The 20,502-nt window shown below is 45.0% G+C and overlaps 1 protein-coding gene across 1 annotated transcript in view; it reads right to left on the bottom strand.

The window, feature by feature from the left end:
- Positions 1–224: 224 nt before the first annotated feature.
- Positions 225–20,502, bottom strand: part of AMBRA1 (autophagy and beclin 1 regulator 1) — a 141,774-nt gene continuing 121,496 nt past the window's right edge. Inside the window, 3 exon segments of the mRNA XM_086613535.1 lie at positions 225–1,788; positions 11,011–11,204; positions 12,829–12,921. Coding sequence (XP_086469661.1) covers positions 1,298–1,788; positions 11,011–11,204; positions 12,829–12,921 — 778 coding nt within the window. The 3' untranslated portion in view covers positions 225–1,297.

Genomic DNA, 20,502 nt, shown 5'->3' with positions numbered 1-20,502 from the left:
TCCCAAATGCTCCTCCCTGTTTCCCAGTTTTGGGCTTCCACCTCAAAGGCTGAGCCTGCTTTCCTCCTGGGAAGCGGGTGGTCATCATCTGACATTTGTAAGCTACCTTGAGCTTCTGAGCTGCATGTACCCATCCCAAGGCTGAACGCAGAGACAACTATCACACAAATGAAGACAGTAGGTCAAGCAAGGGTTTGTCATATTTTAATGACATTGATCTTTGGTGTTTCCCTCGTTAGCACTCACGCTGTCCCTGTCCTTCCTCCACAAGCCTGCTAGGGATGGAGAGTTACAAACGAAAAGGAAAATCACATTTGAGACTAAAACCAAAATATCAGAGCCTGATTTCTCCACTAGAAACTACATGTACAAGGTCAAGATTTCACATGCAACACCTTACATCACAGACCCATACCTCACACCCTGACCTGGAGCTGAAAGACATTTCCTGCCCCCTGCCAAGGAGGTGCAGCTCAGTCCTGGCACCATGAAATCACTGGGATGGCTCATTCACATTAATATTGGCATGGCTTAGAACATCCTTGTGTGAACTGCATCCTGACTAGAGAGCAGTAGCCCCTGTCCCTCTACCCATCTATAGAGCAGCTCTGCTTAGGTTCCTGCCAAGTACTAAACTAACTCTCTAAAAAGGAAAGATCCCCACCTCTGAGCAGATTCTGTGCCATGCAGGTTTTGGCAAAGCCCAGCTCTTCCCAGAAAAGATCATAGTGCAGGCAGGACAGGTCCCAGAACACCATGCTCTGAGGGTGAGCGAGCAGCGCTGTGCCATGGAGCAGGACTGTGGACTGGAAGACTCCTCCACTCCAGCAAGAGCCGGAGCATCACGCCCAGGTTCGCCTGGTAGGACTGCCTGTCTCCAGAAGGATGCTGCAAGCCCCTTTCCCTTTTTCGCTCTACTGATTAGCCCCTGGGCATAAAAGGGCAGGAAAGAGGAAAGGAAAGAAGCTCTACAAAGGATGACACTGACCGAATTGCAGGCTTAAGGCTGAGCTCAAGGGATCCCATGGGGCTTCAAAATCTGCATGAGGTGCAGCCAGTATGGTTCATATTCCTGTTAACTCTTCAGCAGCGGGAATGTGAGAAGTTAAGTACGCTTTCTTCCCCATGGCTTCCCTTGAAGTTCTTATCCCTTCCCACTCACCCACGACAGAGAAGCCCTCTAAACCACCAGCATCCCGTCAGAGCCACCCGTCTCTACTCTTCCAGCTCCTGGCCAGCTGTGAGGTACAGGTCTCTGCTGAGCAGTACAAGGGTAGCACCAACACACAACTCATCTCTACCTGTTCCGCGACTCCCCACTGGTGCTGTCATTACTATAGAAGTTGGTACTGTCAGGAAGATGGTTATTATTAGTTAGGTCACTGTATTCAATTGGTCCCTCAGTGTCCATGGAGGACTGGGCCTGCTCTGGCAGGTCCAGATCACCAGCGCTTTGTCCTTCGCTCCCGCTAGGGCCTGTCCGCGGGCTCAGACCGTGCTCTGACAGCTGCATAGACTCCGAAAGGATCCGTCCCTCCAGCTCAGCTGCCAGCTGCTGCGAGGTGGACTGCTGTGCTGATGCGCCCTCAGCTCCGGTGGACTCTGCACCTGTCTGAGAGCTGCGGTGGATCCGGTGGCTCACAATGATGTTGTTGCCAAAGCCGCCCATGGACGCCATGGTGGTGCTCTGCTCCCGCTGGACCACAGCAGTCATGCCACCTTCTGCCATCAGCCTTTGGATCCTACTCAGGGCATCCTCTCCACCGGCCCCATATTCTGGACCTTCACCTGTAAGAGAAAGCAGAAGCAACTTTGGTGCACAAGGCAAACTACAATACAAAGAGAAAGCATGTTGGGTAGATGTATCACACAGCGTACATGTGCTGGGACAGAAGATGGGTTTTATTTCAGAGGGAGCCCAGCATTTTATTTCTGTAACTTTCAGTGAATTGCCAACAAAGGCACTGATATCTATCAAGAAAACCTTGGCTGCTCCCACAAGTATCCCTTCGCAGACTTGGATGTCCAAGCCTTGGAGAAGCAGCTCTTATCTAGCCATTCAGGTGAGGAAAAGAGAGCAGACAAAGAGGCAGTGTGTTTTCTTACAGCTCCAGAGACAGCTCCAGAGACAGCTCCAGCCAGTCCCACAGGGGCGGGAAGAAAACCTCAGTTTGCACTACAGTAAACCAAACATTTCACCATGGTGTTAGAGAGTCCTGTGGCCTTTCCTACTTCAACTGTTTGAGAACACCTCAGGCAGAGAACATGATGGCAATCTCCCCAATATCAGGGAGGACATGGGCAGCTGGCCAAGAGCAGACAGCAGCTACAGAATACGATCTGTGCTTCCACATCACCTATGATCAAGGAAAGATCGAGCATGTAGGCTCCTGCGCCCCTTGACTGCTATCTTTTGAGGAACACAAAGAACATCTCTTAAGATCCAGAGTCTTTGTCTACTCTGTCTCTGAGCCTTCCCGTCATAGTCGGGCTGTACTGAGCTCCAAGGGAACCATCATGAGATGCCTTGGTTGCTGAAGATTACTTTTGAAGAACAGAATCTCACAGAAAAATAGTCCACGTAGGAGATTAAATCCCCATGGTCGGAAGGTCCAGCCCAGTTCTGTTTCCCAGCATCCTCCTTTCACTACAAACCTTACCCAGACCATTTGGGGAAAACAATCTGTAATCATAAACTGCTAGAATCATTCCATAGTGGGATCCCGATGATTCTTATTAAAGAGATAAATCTCATCCCCAGCTCCATGAAGCTATTGCAGTGCTGATTAGAGGAGAGGAGAAAGCCATGAGCTCTCTTGGCACCAAGGAAATGAACACAAATGTCAACAAGGCTAGATGTAGGCAGGAGTTAAAACACAATAAAAACCAAACTGTCACACTGACTAGGAAGACAAAACCGCTTGGGGCTGTGGAGTGGAGTTCATGTATCCGACATGGGAGCTGGGGTATTCAGCGCAGCCTACACCATGCCACTGTAGAGGTTATTTAAAAAAAACTGAAGACAGTTAAAGCTGTTTACATGTTATGCAGTCAGTTAGTGACAGCTTATTCCCTTTCCTCGTAGGCTCAGTGATACTCGCATCAAACACCACCAGCTTCCTCCACCACAGAGTACAGCTAATTCCATCTTCAAGCAAGTCTGCTGACATTCTGCCCTGCTGTAGACATACTATGGACATCAAGAGCAAATTTAATTCTCATAAGCAGAGTAAGTCCCTTTCTGCTAGGATGTAGTAAGCCTGCCTATCCACTATACATACAGCAATTACATAGCTCCTTGGTTAGAGCATCAGTGAGACCACAGAGACACCAGTAACCACATGAAAATCTGGAGCAGAGCCTAGAGGAGTGAGCAAGAACATCCCCTGGGTAGAGCCTCACCCACAACTCTAGGATCCTGTTCAGGATGCGTTTGATGCATGAACTAGGCTGTGGTTGGTGCATGAACTAGGAACCTGGCTGACCAGCACAAAGACTGAGGACAGAGGCAGCTATTATATCTGAAACTTCTGCATGAAAAACATGCATGCCAGGGGATATTGAAGCATTAATCATGAGCGGAAGTAAGGGGAAGGTTTGAGAAGCATGGTTTTGGATTCAGTCATCGTGTCTTTCTGAGGACATAGTCGTAAGTACTTCATTACCAACCATCTGGCCAGGCCAGCCGAGGAAGCCTGAGAAAGCCAAGACATGCAACCTGGCTTAGAAGCATGCCAGCCAGCCCTCTCCACACCAGTCCTGAAACAGCAGGTACTCTGCTCTTGACAGATCATTTACAGGAGCACTGGAACAGCGAATCAGTAAGGGTCCCCAGCCAGTGCTCCTCAGCATTACAAACACGTGCTTCACCAGAGGACTCCGTGCAGGCAGCGCACACCACAGCACCCCCTGCTCTTCCCTGCTCCTTAATCACCATGCGGCACGGCTGAACTTCCAGTTGAGGCAACTTCTTCCTCAGAAAACAGGCAAGGGCGGATTGCCACAGCAGAAATCAGCACGTCATGAGCCTTCAGATTATGAGCACAGAGATACAGCAGTGTCGGAAATTCTGGAAAGACAGCCCATCAAGGGCCAGAAGTGAGCCTCACCATTCAAGCAGCCAACATGCACCTCTGCTTTGGGGGGTTGTCCTCCCCTTTTCCCTCTCAGGTTTCGACAATGACTTTGTCTGACTGGCTCAGAGCAAAGCTTCCTGTGCGATTTGCCTTGAGCTGAGCTCCAGCACAGATTCACATACAGCCCATTTCTACTGCCTGGTGACTCCCACACACGTTCTTACACAGGCTGCCAATGCAGACTACATTAGTACTCGGTGTAAGTGAAATAAGCTAACTTCCATTTAGCAGAGGTTCAGAGTGTGCACACAGGCACTTACCCAAAACAACAGCAATGCCATAAATCGCACACCTCGTGTCGCTAGAAGTTTCAACTCGCTGCAGTGCAAACTCCATTCCTTGCTCTACCAGCTGAACAAAACCAGGACAGGGAGAAACTCCATATTGGTGGCACCTTTTTCAGACTCCAAGGGGTTTAGCATATACAGAGCATGAACGTGAGCTTGTGCAGGAGGAGTAGGCCAAGTGACAACACATCTAATTATCCATATGGAGAAGGCACTTCCTTTTCTCTCATTTTATGCTCAAAACTACGTTCTGATCTCCTGGGCCATGTAAAATCCTTTATCCTAAGCTCTCATTCTTCTAAGTGTACCTTCTAGGGTCAGGAAAATAGAAAAAACCTCACAGAACACTACAGACAAAATTCAGAAAACTGACCTAATGAGCTCCAGCTACAGTGTATGAAGTACCAGTGAAGGCATAACACCTGACAATTTGTCTCCCACTTGGGCTGACCCTGTGTCAGAATCCATCACAGAGCAGGAACTGATCTTGAGACACAGTCTCCACCCTTTTCTAAGACAGGGACACACAAGTTCCATGGCTGACAGGACAGAAAAACATCACCCATGGTTCCCTTCCACAATACAAGTATTACAGTTGTGTCCACAGTACTGTTCCTACAAAACTTTTCTACTCTAACCAAAGCGACCTTTCCAGAGGTCCAAAACCCCATCTATCCCAAACACAGACACAAAATGTTACTCTTGAGAGTAATTATCCCAAAGACCAGGGGATTTCTGTCATTCTAACTGACTCGTTGCAACATTTAACAAAATACTCCCTAGCTGATGCATCTGTCTTTAGAAGCCCTCTGCTGTGCTACTCCAGCAAGACAAGAGTTTGACACAGACGACTACAAAGGTGAAATGTCTGGCAAACTTGCAATGGAGCTGGGCATAAGGCAGGAGCATTTCCACTCTTAAATGAAGTGGTCCCTGAAGTACTTACAAGGAGTACAACTTGTTTATCTCTGGGCATGGACCACACACACCTGATAAAGAGCGAAGCCCACAGAAGCAAGGATGAGATCAGGCTTCTCTGTGGCTGTGTGATGATATACTGACACTGCTCTTCAATTTTTCCCTATTTTCAGCTTTCCTCTTTCTAAAACCAGCTGTAGTTAGTAGCCATGCTTGCAAACAAAGCTTCAAAATTAGAACTGAGTAAGCACGGCAGAGATATCTAAGTCTTCAGAGAACATGGAATAATAGCTCTGAGGTGTGAGCTGACCCACTAATTCAGATGCTCAAAGATAAAAATATCAGCATTTTAAGATGAATTCACTTCTTGCATAAAAATAGGAAAGGGAGGGTCACAGCACAGCATAACCAGCTATGAATAATCACATCTCCCTTAGTGCCAGAAGAAATACTACCAGTTACTTTTCTCTCCAACCAAGCTCAGAAGCATGTTCACACTTCCCTTCTGAGGTAGCTAATCCAAATGACTCTACAGTCTCAAAAAAGACACAACTGCTTTGACTTATAACAAATTTCTTAGTAATATCTCACCTTGGTGATTTATATGAGTGAAACTTATTTTCATAATGACAGTTTAAAAGTAGCCTCCATAATTTAATCCCAAGAGAGCCAGGTACTTAGAGTAGCTCACACTGTAAAGGCTTACGTAGTACACGCTTCTAGAACGCAATTCTATTTTTTAAGTAGTGTTTTTCAGAGAGCTTTCAAGAGAAACTGAAATTCACAGTTCTATAGGACATATCATGCACATTTTAGAGATAGACAGGCAGCTGAAAGGCTAAGGGATCTCCCTACGTTTCCACTTGAAGAATAAGGGGCAGATCCCTGGTGTCCTGATTACACAGAATCACAGAACGTTAGGGAAGGGACCTCAAAAGATCATCTAGTCCAATCCCCCTGCCGGAGCAGGACCACCTAGCTCAGATCACACAAGAACGCGTCCAGGCGGGTTTTGAACATCTCCAGAGAAGGAGACCCCACAACTTCTCTGGGCAGCCTGTTCCAGTGTTCTGTTACCCTTACTGGGAAGAAGTTCTTCCTCATGTTTAAGTGGAACCTCCTATGTTCCAGCTTATATCCATTTCCCCTTGTCCTATCATTGGATGCCAGTGAGAAGAGCTTGGCTCCATCCTTATGACAGTCACCCTTTACATATTTATAAACATTAATGAGGTCCCCCCTCAGTCTCCTCTTCTCCAAGCTAAAGAGACCCAGCTCCCTCAGCCTTTCCTCATAAGGAGATGCTCCACTCCCTTATCTTTGTGGCCCTGCGCTGGACTCTCTCAAGCAGTTCCTTGTTCTTGAACTGAGGGGCCCAGAACTGGACACAATATTCCAGATACAGCCTCACCAGGCATTTCCACATTAATCGCACAAAAGTCACATCACGTCTGACAACAGCATTGCAAGAACATGTTCAGCTAATGTAAACCAACATGTCTGTTTTTAGCATTCATAAGGCTCAGCTGGGGAACAGGGTATTCCTGCCCATGCAGCCCCCAACACACATTCCTAATGTCTCAGATTAAATAAATTACATCACATGCAGGCACACTGACTCTGCTTGTAGTGGTCCTTAGGCATCTGCAGGATGCTTTGCTTATACCAAGAAAGTTTCCCTTGCATGTGCTGTCTTTTCACTGACTGAATCTCACAAACCCAAGCCTTCATTTTACAGTTCCTTTTCCTCCTCAAAAGTATCTGCTGCAACCTCTGAAAGCAGTTGGACAGAATGGAAATATGTACTGGCTGGTGAGAAACACTGCAACCAAAGAGGTTAAAAACTGTATATGGCATGACAGTAGCCAATATGTTGCTCTGGCAAAGACAGGCAAAGCAGCAATCCACTGACAGCTAGTCTTCCGATGGCTACGGTTTCAGCAGTTCATGGCAGGTGCCTACTTGCACAATGAGCATTGAGCTAGCCATCTGAATTTTAAGCCCTAAAGACAATGCAGATGAGAGGAACTGAGATTACAATTGCCTTTCAGTTATTTCCATCAAGTTTGTTTTGAGTGTGGGCTATTTTTTTCTTTCTAACAACTGGATTACCTGAAAGATGTATCGAGACACTGTCAGTAGCCAGGGGATGGCATGGGTGCACAATCAAACAAGCATTCTGCAGCTCTGCAAACATCCCTTTCCCTCCACCTGCAGCAGTTTTGCACAGTTGCAGTCCCTGACAGTGACTGCCACTGCTCCCTTCTCCACAGATCCAGCAGCCTGAACAAGTGGCAGCCACAGCCTGACCCAGTCTGGACTGGGAATTAAAATTTCTAAAGGTTAAAGCCTTGGGCCATTAAATCTCATTAGGAATTTTTGTCGTTTTTTTAAGTGATTTAATTTTCCATTTGAACACAGATCTCTCCCCCATCATATCTGTCCATTTGCAAGGGAAAGCATAGTATAACTCCCAACAGATTGTTTCCAATTAAGAGTGCCTCAAAGTTACAACTCCATCACTATTTCCACTATATCTGTCAGCTTAAAAGAAAGCAGGAGACAGCTGAAACACTGTTTGAGGCATTTCTCGGTGCCTCTCCTAGTTTTTCTCTCAACTCCCTTTCGTTTATGTGCGGCTTGGGAGCAGAGTTCCACAAGCAGCTATCAACTGCTGCAAAGCAAAAAGATACAGACATTAGAGGGATTCACTTCTAACAAAGTCATCATATACTCATTCCTCCAAAGGAGGTAGAAAGATAATCAGAACAGCAAAGTCCCCGCAGAGCTTTGCATGAGAAAAGGAAACTATTTATACCCGCACAGAGCTTAATTAGATTTCTGATGCAATTCTGCATACTTTTTTTTTTTTTTTTGTATGGTAAGCACATATCTGCAAGAAATGCCCTGAGCCAGAATTCCCCACAACAGCAGAGTTGACTGGACATAGGGCAGAAACCTACTCTACTCGTAGGGTTAGCACTAGCCTTTCCTTTTCTTTTTTTTTTTTTTCTTTTGAAACATTCAAGGGTTTGTTTTTGGTTTGGTTTGTTTTTTTTTTCACTCATGACAAGGTGATAACTAAACCACTTTGCTTTACATTAACTCAGAATCACATCTGATTTATTCATTCTGCTGCTGATAATCTGCAAAGCCTTTACGTAGCGATTTACATCTTCAAAGCCCCATACAAAACACTAATTAATCTTCACAGCCTCTGATGTACTGTACTATGGGAAGATTTATTCCCATTCAGTGGATGACTGATAATTTGTACTAGGTCACACACCAAGTTACTGGTAGCAGATTTTTTTCTTCTTTTTTTGTTTTTCTTCTTTCCCCTCTTGGTGTCCCTGACATCTAGATCCTGCTATAGGAAACACTGTTAATGATAATTTGTACTAGGTCACACACCAAGTTACTGGTAGCAGATTTTTTTCTTCTTTTTTTCGTTTTTCTTCTTTCCCCTCTTGGTGTCCCTGACATCTAGATCCTGCTATAGGAAACACTGTTTCCCTTTCAACAGGCAGTTATGGTAGAATCGCTGGGAAAATTAACCATCAGAAAAGCAGCACAGCATTTAATCTAGCCTGCCTGAACACACTGGACAAGCATCACAAGGGTTCATGGAGCTGGAAAAACAGCAACCTTAATGCCACAAGTAGCGCAAAGGAGCTCAAGTATAACATGAGCCATGAAGACTTTTGGATGAACCAAGACCACAGATGCCACAAGTCCATGGCTAACTGGTTGAGGTGTTGGTAACAGCAGCTGAAAATTTGTCTGTCTGCTTCATGATAGGTCTTTGTACTATTCCCCTGTCATGGATTACAGTTGTTTTTTGGATCCTACATGCTCCTAATAGTTAATGTCTTGACAGATCCCTGTTTTGAGCTGCTCTTTAGTCTTTGCACAGGAATTTACACTGAGGACGCCACCGGCCTAAGAACTGATCAGCTCCAGGGTAAGACTGCTTGGCTCATCTTCAGTGCATGTGTTCATACTGGAATAACTCCTTTGTTCCAAAGATTCTTATATAGGAGACAGGAGTGTGACAGTCTGTTTTGCAGGTGAGGCCACTTGCAAGGGCACATGTGGTAAGTCAGCATCTGAGTCGGAAATCACACCAGATGTGGAAGGCATCAATCTTCTTCCAAGCAAGAAAGGAAGACAAAGAGAAGTCTCTGTCCAAGGCTCGTTATCTACATGCCTTTTCTTCCAAACGTTGCATGTTTTGCTCCTTTGTAGGGATACCTTGCCCAAGGCAATGGTGATGGACAACCCTTCCCCATCGCATTAATGGTCTAGGTTAAAAAACATGATCTAGATCTGAAAATTGAAAGGTTAATTAGAAAGAATGAGTTAATGAAACCTTCAGATGATTGCAGAACAACAGCAGAGAAGCAGCACTGGAGAACTCCACTGGCTTAACAGAGTAGAGAAAGACCCCCAAGCCTGCAGCATCAGCCATCACGGCCTTGATGCAAGAAGGTCCCACGCTGTACCCTGTTCTTAGTCTGCATACCACATTCAGTGGAAGAACCAGTTCCCACAAGTTCAGCACTTGTCCAGACATCCTATGTTCCGGCCTTATTCACATGCCCTCAACTGTACTAACCTTCCAGAGAGGTTAATCCCAGCTCTGCTGAGATAAGCAGATGGGAAAACCCACAGGTCAGGAATGTGCCACTTAACTTTGAATACAAGAGTCGAGATCAGAAAAACACAAAGCCTTGTGACACATGCAGGATGCTCTATAGCAGAACCTGTGGAGAAGTGGCATGCCAAAAAGCAACTTTCAGAATGACAGCACACAAGCAAGCATACAGGCACAAGTAGGCATGTCATGGACTGTTTTCCAAAGCCAAGAGGGTTCATCGTGAACCAACACATTCAAAACTGCCTCCCTGATTTTCTCTGCCTTCCTTAAGTCTATACTGCCCAACTCCTTCCTAGCCAAGCCTTCAGAGTCAGATTAAAGCACAATGCTACAGCACAGAGACAGGAAGCCTGGACAAAATCACCATGCTTGCAAAAGATCAGTGATCTTTCATCACACAGGAATTGCACACCATCTGCTTCCAGCTCTTTACACGTTGGTAAGTTTTCCCGGACTGGAAAACATGACAGACATTACTGAATACCTGAGCTAGCTAGACCACTCATTACGTCTTCATCTATCAGACTGAACAGAATACTCACACCTACTTTGTGAGAAGTGATTTACAGTATTTTATTTTGTATCTAGATGCTGAGCTTCTGAAGCCTGCACAGGTTTTAGACACAGAGGTTGAAGAACCAAGCTAAGCTCTAACACAGACAGAGGCAGAAAGAATAATTCTCAGCAGTCTGTAGCCTACTGATGGTTAGAATTCAGGAGATTTGTGAGGAGTGATGCCAATACAACTGATTCTACAAAGGCGCAATGATCTGGAGAAGAGTTCATTCTGCCCTCTGAAAGGATGTGAAAAAGAGAACTTCTCTATTCCTATGGACAGAGATTCACTCTCCCGATCAGCTATGCCTGGCTACATGAAAATTAGGTTGGAGAAATCTATGCCAAAGAGATGCAGGGATGTTCAAAAACATTGACAGGATGTGGAACTTATGCAGAAACTCCTCACTCACCAGGTAAGCTCCGTCAAATAAATCATTGCTTGAGCTCCTACCTTCCCCAGTCCCTGCAGAGGCGGATTCCTGCTCCTGTACCTCCCTCTCTGTCTGAGTCTCGGCATTCTGCAGCTGAGGCGTCAAGGTCTGGGTACCCTGCGAAGTCACAGAGGTGGGGGGGTTTCGGGGTTGCAGGCCTATGGCATTCATCAGGCCCATGTCCCTGTCTGTCCTCCATGTGGCTCTGCTGGTTCTGAAAAGAGAGAAAAACAAATAACACCAGGAGCATTGGAGGCAACATGCCTCAGCAAGATTGAAGCATCCATCTGAGCCTCTTCTTGCCTCCACTCCAACCAAGCACCTGCTAGCCACTGTGCAGACAGGGCTGGAGGGGATTGTGACCTGCACTTATTTACACACACACAGACAATCCTCTCCAGCCTCAGCTGGATAGTCTCTTGAATTCTAAGCCAACAGAGTCTTATAGTCCACTCACCCTTCCACAGAAGCAGCATGTCTGATGGGCATAGATAGATATCCCCGCAACATCACTTAGCCTGCAGAACAACTCTCTTGGGGTCACCGAGTAGAGCAGGCAACACGACATGCAGCGCAGGACCACAAACACACACACAACTTCCCTCCGCACACTGGCAGGGTGGTTTTAACTCCTAAGGATGCAGCCTGTATCCCTTCCCTCCTCTGAACCTCCTAGTTTGTCAGCATCACACATGAATGCACTCCAGCAGGCATTTCTGCCCTTTCCAGTTGGACAAGAGAAATTCTCTGTTCTCAATAGCAAACAACAGGAATCGCCTCAAGGCTCACTAGCTTCTCAGAATCAAACACTTGGAGTGTACAATGCTACAAGAGCTGAATCTTGACAATGATTGGATTCACTTTCCAAAACTGACCTCTGGTTGCAAGTGCCAGAAATGGTAAAGAGATTCTACGAAAGATTGCCACATTCACAACCTTTTTTCATAAAGTTTTGAAACTTGACGCACTTCTCTTGCTCTCTCTTCGAGCTAGTTCACTCTTGAGCAGTATTTCTGTCTTCAAGTTGCTCCTAAGCCCATCATGCAAGACTGACACGTGCTGTCAAAAACGTGAGTAGTGGCAATATCCACTCACAAAGCAGAGTAAAGAATCTCTACTGCTTTTTTTCACCCTCAATCACACCAAGGCTGTAGGACAGCATAGAAATTGCCCCGCACATCAGCTCATAACTTCCTTAGGATGCTGGAGCTCACAATTCAGAAACAAGACTGCCACCCTCTTGCTGAGAACAGCTGGCTTAAGGAGAAGTACTCTTCACTGGGACAAGAGGCAAGGGACTGCAGCATCACCCTCGTGTTTAGAATAACTAACATGTGCATCACTGGACAGACTGGATGAAGCAGCCAATAGGGCTGCCAAGGGATTCAGCTTTACTTTTAGAGCTTATTGCTGAGAAACTGTCCCACGACCAGAAACAAAAGGGATGAAAATCAGTCACCAGGACTGCCCAATGGATTTTCACTCGTCTCCTTGAAGCCCCCCGTTCTACAGTTGTCCTCCAAAGGCCATGTACTTTGCATGGTGTTTTTGATGCGTCGAGCCCCATACGTTCCTCCCACAGCTTGCTCGCTGAGAAGGAAGCGAGGCCACGGATGACACATGTACTTCACTATCACTGGCAGAATGTTTGAGCACTGAATGTCACTTACTGAAAGCAGGCCAGGTGGCCCAACTAGGCAGTGTCAGAGCTGGAAAAAATTGCGTAATTACAGCTGCCAGTGCTAAGGAAACAAATAAGAAGAAGTGGTGCTGTCAGATGTAACAAAAGCAGCACAAAGGGTCAGGTCTCTCTAACCCATACCACCCAGGAGACTCACCCAGGCCGCTCGGTGCTCCTGCTGCTGGAATGCACAGTGAAGACATTCTCATTCAGCTGGTCCCAGTGGTACTCAACTCCAGAGTTTAAGGCCCTTGAAACACCAAAGAAGGAAAGGATATTAGCATGACAGGACACTATTCCAGCTAGCACATATTATGCCCCACAATACAAAGGATGGTGTTGATTCCTGCCCTACAGAAACTGCAGATCTATCTCAGTTCACGTTTTTGTTAAAAGGGCTCATCACCATAAACAGCCTTTCAAACACGAAGCACTGTATTACCCAGATTGCTCTGGAATATTCCATTCATTTCAATTCAATATTAGCACTGAGGCACAGCAACAGGAGCAGAGAGATTTTCCGGAAATGAAGACATACAACTGTATGCATAAAATCAGGTTACCCTAACTCCAAGTGACTAAACAAAGAATTGGAATGGGAAGGCGAATTCTCTCAGTGGTGCCTGCCAGCATTATCTGCACTAGGTAATTCTAAGTAAAACTGCTCTTATTCAACATTTAGTTTCTTCACAAATGGTTCTCATTCCATCTACAAATAAATCAATCTATAAAGCCCTCTCACAGACAGTCACTATGGAGCAAGGGCAGATATAGAGGATATCTTACTAAGTTTCCCCAAAAGAGTTTGTACTGGATCAACTATGTGTGTGTCCGAAAAATCCAAAACTTGAATTTTACAGCTAATGCTACTGAGTTTAACAGAACAGCCAATGCTCTGGCAACCTTTCACAGTGCATTTCCCACAGAGATACACGAAGCCAGGGCTGGCTAATCACTTCACGGGAATGGGCAAGGTTAATGATGGCTAATCATCACATCATTGCTGAAGACTGCAGACAATCACAGAAACTAAAGCACCACAACCAAAACACTGTAAGTGCATCTCTCACTATTTCTAAGGCCCAGCAGCTCTTAGACTGGAAAAGAATATGAGCGAATCCAGCTTACTCTGTGCCATACAGAAACTTCAGAGGACAGGCAACAACTGTGTAGTCCAAGGCAGCATGGAGATCTCTCACCTACTGCTGTGTCCCACCTCCAGAAGCGCTACAGGCTGCATAGCTACGGAAGAGACTTTCTGTGCAGTGTTTTGCCTTGCCATGCTGACACACCAGCTCCCTGCAAGCTGGCCTGGGAGTTTCGAAACGGTGCAGTGTACTACCACATGGCTGCTGGGCTGCAGATTTGCCCCTGATGGTGCTAGGTGGAGTTGACAATGCTGTGAAGTCATCATCACAAGGCAAGTAAAAAAGAAAAAAAAAAAAAATCCTGTGCAGACAGAAGGGAATATTGTCTGAAGAGCTGGACTTTGAGCTAAGGGTAGTCCCACAGTCCGAGGGAAGGATTCAGGGCAAGTAGTTGGTAGTTGGTTATGGCTCAGGCACAAACATGGTGTTTTACATATATATAAAAGCTGTTGTTCCTGTAATGAGATGTCTCAGCAGAACGGGCAAGAACCCCAGCTTAGAGGACGCTGCAGGTCAGCTGTGTGTGCTGGAGGCCTCAGGCTGGGCTGCTGGGGTGACAGCACCCCAGGTTAGGACCAAGGGCGAAAGTTGGAGAAAATCAGGTCAACAAAACCATGCACAGAGTCTAAAGGAAGTAATCGGTTATCACTTTTTTTCTTTTCTGCTGAGCTAGCCCTGCGATGCATTATACCCATAAAAGCAGCTGCCAGAGAGATGCTGATTTACAAAGGCTTCCGAGTTTATCGACAGATGGTAACCTGTCACTAGAACGGTGCCAGTCCCTCTGGCTGCTCCATCCACTGCCTAGCATACTGAGACTTAGCTGTCACACTTTGCTGTCTGCTAAGTAGCACATTCCCTAGGCAAGCAAGACTTTCTGACCTGGTAGGCAAAATTGCCAGAAAAAGTCTAGTTTACTTTGTATCTGCAGCTATTAACCAACAGAGCTAAACCGGCCCATGCCCTTTTCCCCCTCCTTCCACACTTCTTCATGCTTTCCAAAGTACAGGCGTGGTACCCAGAGCTCCCTACATGACTGGTATTCCTGGCCAAGGTGTTCCATGTGCCCTACTTGTCTTTGCCAGCTCCCAGCTCTAGAAACCAGAAGACTGCAAAGCTTTCTCTAGGCCAAAATGTGAGTTGGCAATACCATGTTTTCCTCCTTCCCCCAAACACCGTGTTCTTGTACTACACAGAAAGCTCAGCTCCTGCATGCATACACGCACACATCTGAGTCTGATTCATCTCACTTGTACAAAAGCATGATGGTACCAGACTGACACACAGTACACCAGGTAAAAACTCCCATCCCTGCTCCGCTCAGGTGGCTGGACAGGAAAGTCAGTTCTAATTTCATGCTGTCAATTTGCACCTTTCCCTGGACAGTGAAATCAATAGCCGTTCCATTTAATACATGACTTTGCACGTTGGTTTTAAATACTGCCATTTATCAACTGAATTTCACTGCCAGGGTCCTATTAGCTACTCATTTACTGCCAGAGAATTGAGGACTTGGCTCTGCTTTCCCAGAAGGAGGACCTGTAGCAGCTGGTGCCACTGCTCCCATTGCTGACTCTGGGAACACTGATGAACAGGCTTAAGGTAAGGTCACTGGACTTGGCCACAACGGGAGTTCAACATCCTCAGCACCACTTCAACGTGGCTTTTTAGTCTGGACTGTGTGTGTCTCCCTGCAGGGCCAGAAAAGTGGCTCAGAATACACAGCTGGCACTCCCACTCCCTACTGCAGTAGCAACCATCCTCACAGCTACCCTTCAGCAGACTCTTAGCTAACCAACTTATCCTTTCCTAACTCCAGCTCTTGCAAAAGCAATACAACTCTCAGCACAATCTTTGTTCTCTTTTGTGTGCATCTGCATCTCTGATCTGCATCTCATCTGCCTCTCCACAGCCCTAAGACCAATATTCAGCTTGCTCCCTGTTAGGTCTTCCACTCTCTAGGGTGATTGTTTGAGGCTACAGAAGAGATGCTTCAGACTGCATCAAGGTACAGTGGAGAAAACAAATGTCTGAACTTAACAAAGGGAACTGGTTATACACTATCTTTTATAGGAAGATCATAAATTCCCTTCTTAATAAGCAAAGATTTCATCAAAGAAACACTTCTATTGTACGAGTTAAGTGCCAGTTTTAAGACCATGCCTGCATTAGAAACTTGATCACATAATTGCACCTTAAGCCAACTTAAGTACACAACAAGATGTGTGTGACAATCACAATTACCTTGGTTTAAATCAGGTTTTCAATTAAGCTTAGAGATTTGCACTGGTTTAAGCACACCTATTTAAAACAGTGCAATCTCCCTTTTCAGAAAGCTTAAAGGTTTTTTAACGCCCATTGCAAAATATTGCTTGAATTTTGTAAATTAGCAAGCCTTTCACAGCACGTTTCCCAGGAGATTTGCAAATCAAGGCCTGACTATTCATTTCACAGAAGCAGAGCTTCCACTGGAGAAATGAATATTTTTCAGGTAATGTAAGCATTTAACTTTTGCTCCATCAAACTCGAGACATGGAAATGCTGGAAGCACTTTGCGTTTTCCCAGGCATAAGGTAGAAGCTCTGTGCAGCATGGAGCGTGTTGCCACTTGGATGTGGATGCAGCAAGGAGGACATTTGCTGCCCAGGGCTTCAGGGTGAAAAATTGCAATTCTCCACACTGCGTCAGCCATGGACAGTGAAGTCCATTTAGTCAAGTTCTTATTTTCTTCCTTTTTATGGCTGTCACTAAGCTCTCTAAGCCCTCCCTGGAAATTTCCATCAGCTTTGTTAAATGCAGAGCTGCTCACAGCCTGGCTTTCCCAGCAGGGGTCTGTTCCGAGATGGACTTTTCCTTCATGCCTGTGCCCAGCTCACATTATTAACGAGTATGGAGAGGATGAACGGCAGATTTGCATGCTTTGCTTAAAGTTGAATAAGGATTCAGAGTGGAGCCTGTTATGTACCAAAAGCCAACAACTTAGGCAGCACAGCCTCTCTGCATGGAGGTATTACCTACACTGCTCAGGTATGTCTCCTTCAAGAAACTAGGACCAAGCTCTAGGAATTAATGACAAAATTTTTCATACATGACAAGAAAGTTGAAATATGATTTACTGCATTGGCTTAACCAGTATTTGAAAAATAAAACTGAAAAAGCACAGGTCAGACATCTGGGTAACCCCCCAGCTGGCACATCCAAAATTGGGAGTTGAAGAGGAGGAGGAATTAGGAAAAAAGTTCCCCAACACTACCTAACAATATAGCTCAGCAGCAAGACGGTAAGACAAAAAAGAATTTGCAAGCAGGGTATGCATGTCCAGGAAGGCATAAATAACACTGACTGTCTTTTCACTTAAACCATCTCCAATACTGAAGAAGGTAGCAGCAATGGGCAAATGCACTGCTCTCCTTCTTCATATCCTGCCACACGGAAAGGCCTAACAGTAGCACACTAGTCTGGTATAGCACTGAATTAAATTTTGAGTAAGACATTGCTGCCTTCAATCCTATCTGAAAACATCAGCACAACCCCAACACTACCATGAAGACTGTGGCAAGTCCAACACAGAGAAGACTAGCTGCAAAGTGATGCCATGGAGCACACATCAAGGTAAACATCTGTTTTTTTGTGCTGCCAAGGTTTGCTTTCTCCACAAAAAGAAACTACTCTTTAAAGCTGATTTCTCAAATACACTGTCCATTCAAGATCACTAAGAGCAAGCATACAAAACCAGGTTGGTTTACAAAGGATTTGAAATCCCCAAGATGTGCTTTCCTCTCTTTGTGTAAACTTGTCATTCTTAAACCATTCAAACTATATCAAGGAAACGGAGCGAGCTACAGAGAGCAAGGTGACACTGTGCTAAGGAACAGGAATCCATTGTCCTTGTTCGGGAAGGAAGAAGCAGCACGTGGTATCTCATGCAATGCAATGCTTGGCCAGATTTCAGATGCATCCTTGTCAGCGGCTCATTATCTCTTCTGCCAGCGTGTGATGATCAGCACAGCAAGCCCATCCCTGGCTCCCATGATTAGCTAGGCAACGGTATTGTAAGTACAAGGCAAAGTTTGGCACTCCCAGCAGCTGCCTGGGTTGGAAAACAATCATTTCTAACACTCTACTTCATAAATATTTAGCTTTCTGTGCAGGCAATGAACCACATGCAGAGACAAATCCAAGTGAAAATTGGCTGCAATGCAAACCGTACGGAACCAGCAAATGGAATTCCTGGAGTAGCTCTACTGGGCAGTAATTCCCTTTGACCAAGGAAGAGGTGGCAGCTTCACTGGCATCGCACTATTTCAGAGCACATCCTTGAAATACAGCCCATCTATGGCCAGCCAGGGGAAGAGCATGAGACCAAGTATAAGAATTCCTAATAAGATAAGTCATTCAGAACACAACATCTGCAGTTTATGATTAACAACCACACAGACATCTAGTTGACAAAATTATGCTATTCATCACATTCAGAGGAACAATGGAAAGGTCACGCCTTCACTGCAACTAGTAGCAGGTGCATTTTTACTCCCTATACTGATACAGTCTGCTAACTTTCCAGAATCCCGCAAACTTCGGCCACCTGGAAACCAGCACCCATGCAGAAACACATCCTGACACCAACTTGAATTGCCAAAGGTGCTGCAGAAGCAGGACAGCAAGGAGCTTGGTGCAGCTAGGAGCTGTGTGTGTGCTTCAAGGAGGATGCCAATTCAACTCAGAACGCTATGGGAGATGACCGGCCCCGTTTATTTGATTGTGCAGTTCTGTCAGCTAGGTTAAATAGTGAGATTTATGAAGAGGTTTTGTTCAAACTTGCACCTTTTAAATGAGGTCAGCCTTATAAATTTGGAGGAACTAATAGCTAATAATGCTTTTCTGTATCAACAGTGTGAACATGCACAAGTTTGTTCCGCCCAGCAGTAGGCAACTAAAGTTGGATACAGTCCAGGCTCTTGCAGCCAGTGGGTACGATTTAAACAGAAGACACACCTCTAACAGTCATCTTCCCTGGGCAAAAAAAGTGACATTGCAGCTAAGGAAGAGTCACCTGTCAGCTAAGCTGTTAGATACCTCAGAGAGAGAGAGAGAGAGAGAGAGAGAGAGAGATTAACACAGTAGGAAGAACACAAACACGATGGTTTCTTCTGATTCACAGGGTCACTACAGCTAAAACCCAAGTGAATTCCAGGAGTCAGCATTTGTAACCTGCCAGTCTAGCAGTCTGCATGTAGTAGATGAACAGACTCACGACTGGAGGACACACCAACGGAAAGCTTAAGAGGAATTTGTCTTACATTCCAAGGGATAAAGTCTTAAATTAAGAATCAGTCTTCCAAGATATTCAACAGGAGTGATAAAAGGAAATTAAGCACCAAGACAATGACAGAGCAGAAGGCGAGAGTATCGTGTGAAAGTCTGGATGTTTGATTATCTTGGGACTCAAGAACTAATATCAAGGTTGAGAACACTGCCCTTAAGGGACACGAAGCTACACAGCAAAACCTGCGTAAGGACAAGAAAAGTCTCTCACAGACAGCCTTCATGCCCATGTCAATTCTTCTACCAAAACACCACATAGCTTTTTAAAGCAGCTTTTCCTAGAGATTTTTAACACCACTCTCAGCGTAACATAGGAAGTTGAAACTTGTGCCTGAGAGAACAAGAGGAAGCCTTTTAATCCTGAATGTGACTCCCGTAATACTGATGATGTAACTAGATGTCAGCTACTTTGACATGTGGAAAAGATACATCCCATTTTGGAAGGGGCATACTGAGGTCATCATTAAATGAAAAACATTTGTAAGGAGATGGACAAAACACTCAAGCAAGGTAGGCCCAGAGTTGAGATTTGCTCCTACAACACTGCTAAGATTTGTGTGTATGATATACTGCACTACACAGTAGTTCTAGCACTATTTAAAAAATACATGTTTATATGAATAAGAACATACCAACCAGGCAAAACAGCCTGGAACGAACAAGGCAGATATAAAACAAATAAGAATTTCCTAAATTTTCACTGATTTTCTTCTCACTCAAAACCTTGCCACTATTCCATTATATCCTTCACTTATGTGGCTCCAACCATGCCAAGCAGCAGGTAGGGATACTCTGGAAGGTAAGTAACAGATTGCAGAACGTGGAACTTCAAGTTCCTTAAATAACAATAATTTAGCTTGGTATCTCCTTAAACCAAGCTCTAAAGATGGATAACTTACTTAAATTCTTCTAAAAAGCTAAAGGCTTGTTAATTGCTTAAAGTGATTACAGGCAGACTATACTCCAAATAAGCTTTGAACCTTCAGAATATCTTAAGCTGTTTATGATCTATCAGCTCTTTCAGTGGCTCAGACAATTTAGGATGTTAGGAGTCTTCTGGAGAGTGCAAATTGCTTAAGCCTTCTAAGGCCTTAAACATCTTAAACTGCTACAAGTCTGGAGAGCCAAAGTCACTCTTTAGTCTTCTTTGAACTTTCACTAGCATTTTAGCAGACACTAATATTTATGTTGATTCAAAGGCGACTTCCAAGTAGGCTTGTTTTGTAGATCTTATCCCAACAAAGTAAACCAGGAAAATGCGTTTAGAATGGGAGAAAACAACTTCAAAATAAACATTTAAAATTAGCAGATATAGCAACATGGTTTTTTTGTTTTGTTTTGTTTTTTTTTTTTAATAG

Source organism: Tauraco erythrolophus, chromosome 6 (assembly GCF_009769465.1).
Source record: "Tauraco erythrolophus isolate bTauEry1 chromosome 6, bTauEry1.pri, whole genome shotgun sequence".
Taxonomy (NCBI): Eukaryota; Metazoa; Chordata; class Aves; order Musophagiformes; family Musophagidae; genus Tauraco; species Tauraco erythrolophus.
This window is presented reverse-complemented; position numbering and strand designations above follow the sequence as displayed.